Source organism: Sparus aurata, chromosome 8 (genome assembly GCF_900880675.1).
Source record: "Sparus aurata chromosome 8, fSpaAur1.1, whole genome shotgun sequence".
NCBI classification, from domain to species: domain Eukaryota; kingdom Metazoa; phylum Chordata; class Actinopteri; order Spariformes; family Sparidae; genus Sparus; species Sparus aurata.
In genome coordinates this window covers 36,697,351-36,710,073 of record NC_044194.1, presented here as the reverse complement: position 1 = coordinate 36,710,073, position 12,723 = coordinate 36,697,351, and the positions used below count along the sequence as shown (strand labels likewise).

Genomic DNA, 12,723 nt, shown 5'->3' with positions numbered 1-12,723 from the left:
GAGTCCTCACATACTGTGGCAGGTTGGTGAGGTAGTCAAGGATCCAGGATGAGGTAGCCTATTGGTTCACCTCTGTGAGCTCCAGCTTGTCCCCCAGAAGTGCAGGCTGTATGGTGTTGAAAGCACTGGAGAAATCAAAGACCATGATCCTCACAGTGCTTCCAGGCTTCTCCAGGTGAGACAGTGATGTGAAAGAGATGACTGTGCTGGGGCAGAGGTGTGTGTCTGGTCAAACCTATTGAAGAATAGGTTCAGGTTGTTAATCTACGTCTGATCCTCCACAGCCTAAAGTGATCTTTTTTCAAAATCCTGCTTAATTCTCCTGTCTCATGTCCTTGACCTCATGAATTTGTCCATCTGGGTTCAGGAAAAGTACTTAGAAAACGGCAAAATAGGTCTTCTTGTGTATTCATTTGGTAAATACGCTAAACTCCAGTCCTGTAGGTGGCGGTAACGTTGTTTGGTCGTTGCCGACTCGGCACACACAATAAAAAGCGCATGCGAGTAGTTGGAGCCTTTGAGCTTGCCGTCGTCGCCACAAACACGTCACATGTTTTGTTGGTTTGCAGGAAGGCTGCAATGGAAGCTAGTTCCATACATCTCGCTCACTGAAATTATTATCCACTACAGAATATAAAGGAAAGCAGTGTTGCAGCAGTTTGTTTCTTTGTTAGTAGAGTGGCATTTGTTAACCTGTCAGGGTTACGTTTGTAAAGTTGTGAAGCAGTAAAAAGGCTTACTAATAGTAGGAAGCGTGTTGGCGCCTTCTAGCCCTCATTTACTTCACTATCATTCTGAAGCCTTTCTTCTAAAATGATGAGCTACTCTGACTACGACTCTGATGGATATTCGTCGAATGAAGATGCTGACTACGTCCCATCAGGTGGGCAGTGTAAACACTACTGTGTTACATGTAGCTTAAGATTAAGTAGCAAGGTAGTTCGGAAATATCGCATGAAAGGTCTTAGTGGTAGTAATCTATTAATTAGCTAACTTAACGTTAAGTATTGTAACGTTAGTGCTAGTTAACGAATTTGTCACATAAGATCATAAAGTAGCTATACTGTAAATGATTCATAATTTTATCCATGGTAACATTTTAACGCAACGTCCGTACATGCGTCGGGACTGTGTTCCAAACTCCGTTTAGAAAACAAGAATTTATTGGTGATTAGCTTTTCAGCAAATGTACACATTCCTATGATCATGACTTAACGCCTGCTACAACAAAATGAAACATGCTGCTAATTTCAGCTCGAATAAGATCAATCAAGAAGCAGTAGTTGTAATACATGCTGCCACCCCAACGCTGCTATGCTGTACCGTTACTTAAGATGGTTATGTGGCCGTTGATTATATTTGACTTAACGTTACTTACACATTGGTAATTATTAGTCACAAACTGCCCCCCCCCCCCCCCCCCCCCATTATCAGGTGAACATCTCGTTGATAGGTCCACTCATGTATACATAAAGACACAAGGCTATGTGTGTTTGTTCATAATGGAGACTGGTACTCAATGCTAGAATATATAATTGACACTATTACCATACTAAAAAACAGACAAATCGAGACATCATAAATGAGAACTAACTGCTAGAACAGTTGTGTTGGATTGCATGAGATTTTACAGGTGAACCAACTAAAGTCAACTGGGGTTCTTTATTTTACAAACTATCCGGGGCTTCCTCCAACAATGACATACATTATGTACAAAATGACCATCATGCTAGAAAATGGGAAATGAGACATTTAACACTGCAGAAATATAAAGTAGGCCTATTAAGATATATAAATACAATATTATGTATATAAAATGAAATATCATAATATAAAATATGATATTGTGGGATACTGTACTGTAATGTTGACATGAATAAACTGTAATGTAGAAGGTTGTGCAGTAATGTGGTAACTGTACGTATATATTGCATTAATAAAGGTAAAGTGTGTGTGGTGTGAGCAAAAGCATACACTGAGTGGCTGTTTAATTTACTTCATCTCCAACCCATCATAATTACAGATTTAGGGATGAGACAATATAATACAAGATTTAATCATGGATATCCATAAAAAAATGTTGAAACTCAGGATAAGCTGAACATGGTGAATGTTTTAATCATTAATGCCCTCACATAAGAGACTCAAGAAAACTTCTATGGATTCCAAACTAAAGAACAAGGAGATGAGATGAGATAAGATGAGGTGAGGTGAGGTGAGGTGCCCACCTTCAGAACATCAGAATCAGAATACTTTATTGATCCCTGGGGGGAAATTGTTTTTGTTACTTCGTGCTGAAGGAACGTGTCTGCCCCACAAACCAGCGGCTCCAATTTGCACTTAAGTTTATTTAGCAGATTACTGGGATAATATCATGAATAGCAATGTTCTGGCCTGGACAATTGTGGCATGGAATCTTTATATTGTCAGACAGATTGCAAAATGTAGGTAAGAGGAAGTCCATATCCCTGATACGCCAAACTAAAATCTGTGTTTCTAGCGCCAGCATATTAAATTATTACTCTAATAATAACACCTATATATTTCCCACTATTGATATACACTGCATCACACACTGTTTTGACAAGCTTATGCAATGTCACAACATTTATTTTCATTCAGAGATGCCTTTTTATTTTCTCGTATTGATGATGGGAGAGTCGGTCGAAAGTCTTCTCCAGCACATCCCAAAGATTCTCAATGGGGTTAAGGTCTGGACACTGTGGTGACCAATCCAAGTGGGAGAATGAAGTCACATGCTCACTGATCCACTCTTTCACAATTTGAATCCTATCAGTCCTGGCATTGTCATCTTGGAATGTGCCCGTGCCAACAGGGAAGAAAAAAATCCACTGATGGAAAAACCAGGTCATTCAGTATATTCAGGTAGTCAGCTGACCTCAATTTTTGGGCACATAATGTGGCTGAACCTGAACCTGATGAACTGAGGGGACCCCAGATCAAAACACTGCCCCACAGGCTTGTAGGGTGGGCATTTGGCATGGTGCTTGCAGCACTTCATCCACCTCTCATCTTACCCGGATGCACCCATCACTCTGTAACAGGGTAAACCTGGACTCATCAGACCGCATGACCCTTTTCCATCGCTCCAGAGTCCAATCTTTATGCTCTTTAGCAAGTTGAAGCCTCTCTGATCAGTGGTATTCTTAAGGCTACGCAGATGTTTAGTCCCATTCCAATGAGTTCTCTTCGTATTGTGTGTGTGGAAAGGCTCTTACTTTCACTAATAAACATAGCTTTGAGTTCTGCTGTTGATTTTTTATAATTTGATTTCACCAAATGTTGAAGTGATCTCTGAACACAGTCATTCAAGAGTTTTTTCCGACCACATTTCTACTCAAAGATGATGTTTACCACTATCCTTTTGTTTTTTTTTAAATAATGCATTGGTCAGTTCTTAACCCAGTTTTAGTAGTTTAAGCAATCAGAGTATCATCTTTACCACGACCACAGGATATGTCTTCCCACATGGTTGTTTAAGAAATGAGAAGCTACTCACTGTAGCAGATAGGGTTAAATAGCTTGTTGCCAGCTGAAACATATTAATCACTGCACAGTAGTTATCTAGTGGAAGGCTCTGACCTATTTGCTTAGTTAAATCCAGGTGGTGACTTTTTTTGGTCTTTGTGTAGTATATAGCGATATGATAAATGTCCACGAAATCTTAAATAATCAAATTGATGCTGAAAGTGAATGAACTGTGTTCCACACCTCATTACATGAAATTAAACAGTTTATGTGTGAAACAGAAACTTGAATAACTGTTTTTCTCAACTAAAAATTACAGGTAATTCGAAACATTGATTTGGACAATAGAAATTTGTAGATCGATAACATTATGTTTTGCTGAAATTTGGTAAACGCCAATATTAATCTATTGCCCGTTCCTATCTTCCATTCCCTGTACTTCCTGTCCTGTTCTCCGAAGATGATAATCTCAGTGAGGATGACATCAATGAGTGTGAAAAGGAAGACCCTCTACACAGAGATGATGATGTTCCACATCCTGATTTTGTCAGCAAGAAGAAGAAGAAAACAGACATTCTAATGAGGTGAGAGGGCTTGAAAAATATCGTGCCATTGTGGTCATGGGGATCAGTTTTCCAGGACAGAGAAAATGAAGCAAAATGTTCATTAGTGTTCTGCCTTCACAGGACTGAGGAGTTTAGTATCTTAATGATTGTAACCACTATAAAGTCATGTGTATATGTAGTTTTTTCTTCTTTTTGGCACTGGAAATTATTCTAACTCAGAATTTTGACCAGTTACTTAACCTTGGAGTTTCAATGTCACATCACTAAATGTCTTCAAAAAACTGCTCAAAACCCATCTCTATCATCTTGCATTCTCTACAATAGAACTGTAATTACTTGTTGCACATATCTGTACATGTATGTTTATTTTTTCTTATTTATTTTATTTAGTTTATTTTTATGTTTGTTTTAATTATATTTTTAATTATGTTTTATGTTTACTGTACCCTGTACATCACTTTGCAAACTTTGTTTAAAAAAAAAGTCCTATATAAATAAAAACTTACTTAGTTACATGGATTTTCAGATGATTTCTGAAGATTTCTAAATTCTAATATTTTCAAGTACTGCTTGGACATATAATAATAATAATAATAATAATAATAATAATTTCAAGCACCTTGGAAAAACGTTTACAAGGTGCTTTGACAAACAAGCAATAGCAGGAAACTTTCAAAAATAATATTGCAGAACATCACTCAACAGTCAAACAAGGAAGCCTTATCTAAGGTGAGTTCGAACAAGAAGGCAGAACAGAAATGTAAAAACACCAAAAGTAAATAGAAGTCAAAGATAAAAGCAGTAAAAGCAATAAACCGGGGAGAAACGAAAGAAATGCCAATAAAGACAAATAATAATCAAATCGACCAAGGACAATAAGTGCCATCATCACATCAGAGTTATTAAGAACAGAGAAAAAGTTTAGGAGCAGCAAAGAGAATAAAGGGTTACAAATACATTAAAAATGGATGAGAAGACTAAGAGCAATGGAAGAATAAAATTATAGAAAAACTGAAAAATCCCCTTATAAAGGGGTGACTTCACTATAAAACTGAGTTTTAAGTGGTTTAAAAGTAGTTGCTGATTATACAAGCCTTATTTCATTAGGCAGGTCCTTCAAAAGTTGGGGGACCCTGATGGCAAAAGTAACCGGTAACCTTTTGTATTGAGGCTTGACTTTTGAACGACCGGAAGGGCCCAACCAGAGGAATTAAGTTCTAGGCTCATGGGGTCAACATTTCTACTATTTATCTTGACTATTTAATGTTGATCTTTATTATCAACTTTCACATTTAGTGCACTTTGTTTGTATTATCAATCAAAAAAACCAAGGGGAAATCGAAGGCTTCTATTAATTACAGATAATGTTGCTAATGATTATGATGAAGTATTTTCACTGGTGTTCTTGAAAATACCTACAGGAAAAGAAAGAAAGGAGTACTGAAAGTAGAAAAGGAAGAGAAGGATGGAGGTGTAGCAGAGGAGGCAAAGCTGCCGGAGGAAGAGGTGGAAAACCCCACTGAGGTAGGGCTGGAGGATGATGCGAGACAGAAGAAAAAATCAGATGACCTCTGGGCAAGTTTCCTGTCCGACGTCGGATCCCGACCCAAAGAATGCACACCGTCCTCACAGTCCAAAGTCCCAAGTCCCACACAGAAGGTAGATATGTTCTTTAGCCAAATATATGACTAAGACAGTAATATGCTTCAAATGTAAACACTTCGAAGGTACCAACTTCTATCCAAACTTTATTGCTTTCAGGCCATAGTCCTGAGACCTGTACTATGAAGTGGGATTTGGGGTTTTCACCACTATAACTTGCTTTGTTAGTTTATATCATTCACAGCAGAGAGTGACTGAAGAACTAAAGCTTGTACTTGTTTATTTACAAGATATTAAAAGTACCACTTTGAATAATGTTTTATATTTATTTTTGATTTTCTTCCAAGTCTTTGACACCACAGAGGTTGCAGCTGAAAGAATAAGGCTGAAACTGCCTATCATGCCATAAGAATACCTCTTAGATAGAGCAGTTGTCCACCGATCGGAGGGTTGGTGGTTAGATTCCGTCCTCTGCCGTCTTCATCTAGAAATGTCCTTGGATAAGATAGTGAACTGAAAGCTGGCATGTGTTGTAAAGTGCTTTGAGTGTTCCCTAAACTAGAACAGTGCTATGTAAATACAGTCAATTTATATAAACAACACGAGTTGCAAGACGCAAATATAATTTGTCAGATCTACTTGTGACCTAATGATGGAGCAGTGATATTGGAAGTCTGTTAACTTGCACATTTAGTCAGTGATTTTCTTTTGCAAGCTGTGCAATATGTAGCTGTGTTGCTTTTAGCCTGGATGAGTTGTTTAATACTTCGTATCACTGCTGCCATGTAAGCTGTCCATGTTTGTGATTTGTCAGATTCTGCAAGCATTGCCCCTTTTATGTTAACGCTCTCTTGGATAGATGTGGAAAACCTGAGTTGAAATATTGAGTTGATAACCACCGTCGAGTGAACGCATAGCATGATTGTGATTGTTAGAGTTAGTGACGCCAGATAATTGAGACATATCCTGTTGGATATTGAAGGCCTCTGTTAAGACACAGGAGGATACCGTATGTAGAGAGTAAAACCCAAACATAAAAAATGGTTCAGATACAAAGTTAATCTGACCCCTGCCTTGATTTGGATACAGCATACAGATCAAATGGATTAGCAATATAGCCAGGATCAACAGAGCATTAATTATCAAACCTACATTATTTTCTGTATGTGTCATTTCTGTCTCTCCCTTAAACTGATTTTTTATTTTATTTTTTTTCCTCAGGGTGATTCCTCAGTTTTGAAGGTTGCTCCTTTGAGTACAGAAACGGAAGCTTCAGAACCTGCTAAAGTTACCATCACTAAAGTGTTTGACTTCGCTGGAGAAGAGGTTAGGTATGCCTCCAAATCATTCTCAAATTAAGAAGAAAATTTGTACAAGAATTTGCAAACAAAGTGTGTAAATGATGTTGATTTTAATGTTCTCAAGTAAGTTGTGAAACCAGATTGACCAATAGGTGGTGCTACACACACTCAAATGCAGTCTGGATGAGCTCTAAAATAGTGTGATAACTTTAACTCACAATGTGAGTAGTTTAGCGAGGCCCTGGGACAGACTCAGTTTGGCGTCATATCTAGAGTAATTATCACAGCTCATGACATTTCCTTAATCAGACCTACACAAACAGCCGAGTGGTTCCCTTTGAACAGTATAATCATTACTGTGTGAGATGGACATGCTGTATTTCACACAGACAGCCACACCCCAGCAGCCAGAAAAGATTCTAGTTATGTGGACCTACTGATGTTCAATCCTAAATGTTACATCTCTGTGGGCAGTAGTCAGAATACAAATGTGATCCTGGGTTTATGTGATTGACTATGCCTTAAGCTGTGTGCTCTCTAACTACAGAAGCCAGATTAGTACGTGGATGATAGTTGTAACCTATCCCACAAGTAAATGCAGCCTCATGTGTACTTTGTCTGAGCTTTTATAATCTAATATTTCAAATGGTGTCCAGACGTCCCTCACCTGCACCTGCAGTTGCACTTGTCTCTTTATTTGTTAATTGTCCTTGGAACTGAGGTATCTTTCAACTGTGCGAGATGAGACTTGTCCTTTCAAAATACTCCTTCTCATCATCTACAGAGCTGTGTGCTTTGTGTAATTATGGCTGCATATAATTAGCATACATAACTGGGAAAGCCTTTCAGTGTGCCTTGATTGATGCCAGTGGTTTTGTAGTCTGCAGCACTGATGTTCCCAGGGGATGCAGCGGTTGTTCCTTATATAGCCTCCCTGTCTAAACCCACACTGAGACACGGACAGATGTGTGTCTCTTACTGTCTGTTTGAGAGGCTAAACTGCATCCTGTTTTTTTATGGGATGGTTACTCAACATTTAAAGATTCTCAAGTGTTCTGCGGTACTGGTCCATCAATATCTTTTTTTGTGATCAATTTTTTATTTCATTTTATTTCATTACATCTCCATTCATCCAGACCCATAACCCACACCTTTATCTCTGGTTATGGGCGGTTACAAGAAATGATAAATAAACAAAACAAAATAAAACACACAACATCAGCAGTACATAGACACATTCATGAGGTTTTTTTGTTTGTTTATATATTTTCTTTTCTTTTTCCCCCTTCCCCGCCTTCTCTCCCCTCCCTCCCCCCTCCCCCTTCTCTCTTCCCCTCCTTCCCCCTCTTCTTTCCTCCTCTCTCCTCCCTTTCCTCTTCATAAAGTATAGAGTATAGCCTCAGAACAACGCTTTGACTCTCTCAGATGCTGATTCCAGATTCTGTATCGCTTCTGTCTCGAGCACTGGAGATTTCTAATGACAGGACTTCATAAAATGACAGATTCCACAGATACACATTTAGAACATGAGGTGGTTTCCATCTTTTTATCAACATTTTCTTTGCTGCAGTTGGACCTGCGAACAGTACTCTCTTCTTGTGAAATGTTAAATTCAGAAAAGTATCATCATTTAAAAGCAATATATGTGGTAGACAAGGTATTTTTGTCTGAATTAAACAAGAGAGAATGTTCGAAATGCTGAGCCAAAAGGAATAGACCCCAGGGCATTCCCACATCATGTGCATGTATGTGCCCAACACTGTGTGAGGACATAACTGACATAGTGGGCTCTGAGTGATACGGATCTGGCAGCATCGTCTTGGGGATAAATAGTATCTTTGTATTAGCTTATAGTGAATTAACTGATGATTATAGTTACGTGATGTTAGTGGAATATTACTCCACACTCTCCAGTTGATACTGAGCCCAAAATCTTTAGTATCTATATTCCAGACAAGAACATTGCCTGTGGGTCCAGATAGTCTTCCTTGTCATTATATATTTGAGACACAAAACCTTTTTTAACTTTTGAAGTGTTCAGGAGATGCATTAGGGGATGAATTGATAGGGTTTGATTCCATGGGACACCGTATGTACACATTGAAGTGCGCAACTGTAGATGGTAAAAGAAAGAGGTGCCAGGCAAATTATAGATTTGTCTTTATACATATCCGACAAACTATGAACTCCCTGATTTTGCCAGGAGGAGAAAATGATTGGTTTACCACCTATAAGTAATAAATTATATCTAAAAATCGGGGTATCTTAGTGCCACTTTATAGCCCATTTAACTGAATTGGCTAGGTTATTCCAAACTAGAATTGAGTTTGAAATAATTGATCCAAATTTGTTCTGACAGAATTTTGGGGAGAAGCCCGAGAATAGAACATCTTCAAGCGTATATGGGGATACAATGTGATTCTCTATGTTCACCCAAGGTATGTCTGCATTTTTGCCAAACTACCTTGATACAGATCTCAGCACAAAGGATAGAAAATACATTTCAAAATGAGGTACTGAGAGCCCTCCTGAGGACCTACTCTTCTGAAGCGTAGACCTACTAATTCTTGGGTGCTGATTTTGCCATATGAATTTAAATGCCAGCCCCTGTACCTTCTCCCAAAATCCAGCTGGTGGGGGTAAATGTAGAATATTTGCATAGAAATTAACCTTGGGAAGTATATAGGGCTTAACCACTGATATATGTGTAGAGAGGGGAATTGATAATGCAGACCAACTATTTAATTAATCAAATATTGATTTCTTTAGACACTTAAAATTTTTAGAGACTATTTTTCCAAGAGAAGGATATATGTCGATTCCAAGATACTTAAAATGTGTTACTACTGTAATCCCCACATCTAACTGCAGATTGCTCGTGGCGGTATTCAGAGGGAGCAGAGAGGACTTGTTCAGATTTATCTTATGTCCAGATATTAGACTGAAATTATGGAGAATCTTCAATGTGGCCAGGAGGGGAAAAGGCACGTCCTTGAGAAATAAAAATAAATCGTCCGCATACAGAGAGGTCATATGATAAGTTCTACTCACTGCTATTGGCTTTACCTCATCTGAGTTTCTAATTTTTTGTGCCGAGGGTTCCAGAGATAATGTGAACAGCAGCGCAGAGACTGGACATCCTTTGCGAGCTCCTCTTTCAATAGTAAAGGGTCTAGAGCATTGTTTAGATGTAATGACCATAGCAGATGGGTTACAGTACAGTGTTTTCAGCATTTCAACGAAATTATCACCAAAACCCATAGTTTCCAGAGTATGCCACAGATATTCTCATTCGAGCCTGTCGAAGGCTTTTTCAGCGTCTACAGACAGCACAGCACAAGGTGAGGATATGTTAGCACCGGCATCAACAATGTGTAAAAGACGTCTCATATTATCAGATGCATATCTTTGTTTTATAAAACCTGTTTGGTCGGGATGGACCAAAGTTGGCAGGACTGTCTCGAGTCTTCGGGCCAGGACCTTTGCATAAAGCTTGACGTCTGCATTAAGCAGTGATAGAGGGCGAAAACTGGAACATAAGGTGCTATCCTTGCCTCTTTTGTGTAACAGAGTGATGATAGCTGTATTTATGTCTCTATTGAAGCATCCTAATTTGATGGCTTGTTGAAACATTTCTAAGATAAAGGAGCCCAAGTCATCCCAGAATTTTAAAAACAGCTCAGGGGGGATTCCATCCAGGCCTGGTCCATCAATATCTTAATCACAACTGACAGGAGGAGGAGCGCTAGTTAGGTGTTAGCAGCCGGAGTGCAGAGTCTTGTGGAGTGTAACAGCATGAGAAGCTGTGCTCCAGCACTCAGCTTAGTTTCTCATTCGCTAAGCAGTAGAATGCTAAGCAACAGTATGCTGTGGCATTCTAGCAGTGCTTTTTTGTGTGTTTTGTATCTGATTGGCCTTTATAGAGAAAGATAAACAAATAAATGTCTGTCTGTCTGTCTCAATATCAGGGTTAATAAAGTGGTATCAGCAGACTCCAGAGAAGCTAAGACTTATCTTAAGAGCCAGAACACCAAACAGGAGGATGATGAAGACGAAGAGAAGAGCTTGTCAACCAGCCAATCACCTCTTCCTGGCCCCAGGTACACACACACATTACACACATTGACATTCAACCTCTACACCAACATTTACAAATTAAGATTAGAATGCTTCCCTATCTCAGTTATATGGATACATTTAGAGAGCTGATTCAGCAACTGTTAAGACAATAGATTATAGACATCAGGGCCCCATTTTAAGGTAAAGCCTCATATTTGATACCCTGTAGCTACTGTTAGTGCTAACTTTGGCATTCAGCCACTTCCTAGCTAACATTACCATTGTTTATATTGCCATTTGGAAGTGTTGCAAGATATTATAGCAGTGTTTCCTCTAGGATTTTTTTCAGCAGTGGGGGCAGGCTCTCCGGGGAGCCGTGGCAGCGTCAACAAATGACACTTGACTGCAGATTTGACTTTTATGCCCAGCATAATCCCCCTTTTTACTGAATGGCTGGCATGGAAAATGGCTTTTTAAAGGCTGAATGTAAAAATAAAACATACTAACAAAAATACAACAATAAAATAAAAAAATGAATAAAACAATGAATAATAATTTCTTGATGGGGCTGTAGAATCAGTGGCAAAGATTGCACCCAGGCTCAGAACAATGAATTTTTCTTGGTTTTGAGAAATATTTGAACAAGCTCATCTGAAAATGCAGTCAGCAGTTACATCATGGCGTGTATATATTCGCTTAATGCTATCAGTTAGTTTACTCACGTTAGCGACACTGAGTTGAGTTGGCACCGGGCCCAATTAATTAAGCTACCGATATGTTACGTAACCTTAGCTGGCCATCAATATTTTGCGAATGTCTATTGAACTTATAAAATCTATTATAAGTTTTCTTAAGTTAATAAGTCCACCTTTTCTCCGGTGAGTCGTTGCCCTATTTTCAAGATGACACTCCTCTGACTCTCCGACCTGGTGCCTGGGTGCTTGATGTGATGTCACTTTCAAGGCCGTGCTCTCGCGAGTATTTAACGTCGATGGCACCAGTAAGTTCTTGGGGGAGGGCGGGGGGAATCTACTACAAAGAGTAGATACTGAGCAAGATAGTTAAGTAGTTTACCTCAGCACTCGCGACACCCGACCCAGTGCAGGACTCTGCTGTGAAGGTGGAGATATGATGCGGCGGTGGTGTATTTGTGACAATTAAAAAAAAAAAAGAAATTTGAAGGAGCGGCGGCTAGGATTTAGGAGTGGCGGGTCGCCACTCCTAAATGAATGTAGAGAAAACACTGTATAGGAAAGGTTTTAGAAACTCTCCAATATCTGTTGTGCACTGCTTCACATGAGGGACAGTAATAATAATAATGAATATCAGAAATAATTACTTATTATTATTGATAGCCAAATTTAACCCAAAACTCACTTTTTTGGGTTAAATCTTAACCTGATCTGAAATACTGGCAGGACCTCGATCTTATTATTTATAATAATTAATAAATAATAAGATCTGATTTACTGATTTACATTAGAGGTTATATTATATTATATACAGGTGTGTGCGTGTGCGTGCGTGCGTGCGTGCGTGTCTGGCAGAACAAAGAAACAATGGTGGTCACTGATATCACATGTGGGTGTGATATGCTCCAGGCTCAAGGTGTGGGTGGGTGTGTGTGAAGCTAGATAAGAAGAGATGGTTAGCTGCAGAGACCCTGATTCTGTGTGAAGCAGCATTCTACTAATGTCAAATTAGCC

At 39.0% G+C, this 12,723-nt stretch overlaps 1 protein-coding gene across 1 annotated transcript in view; it reads left to right on the top strand.

Annotated features, from left to right (window-relative positions):
* Positions 1 to 534: 534 nt before the first annotated feature.
* The window catches only part of cfdp1 (craniofacial development protein 1), a 30,937-nt gene continuing 18,748 nt past the window's right edge, over positions 535 to 12,723 (top strand). The window contains exons 1-5 of the mRNA XM_030426226.1: positions 535 to 883; positions 3,950 to 4,073; positions 5,477 to 5,714; positions 6,879 to 6,988; positions 10,927 to 11,058. Coding sequence (XP_030282086.1) covers positions 814 to 883; positions 3,950 to 4,073; positions 5,477 to 5,714; positions 6,879 to 6,988; positions 10,927 to 11,058 — 674 coding nt within the window. The 5' untranslated portion in view covers positions 535 to 813. The remainder of the gene's footprint in view (positions 884 to 3,949; positions 4,074 to 5,476; positions 5,715 to 6,878; positions 6,989 to 10,926; positions 11,059 to 12,723) is intronic.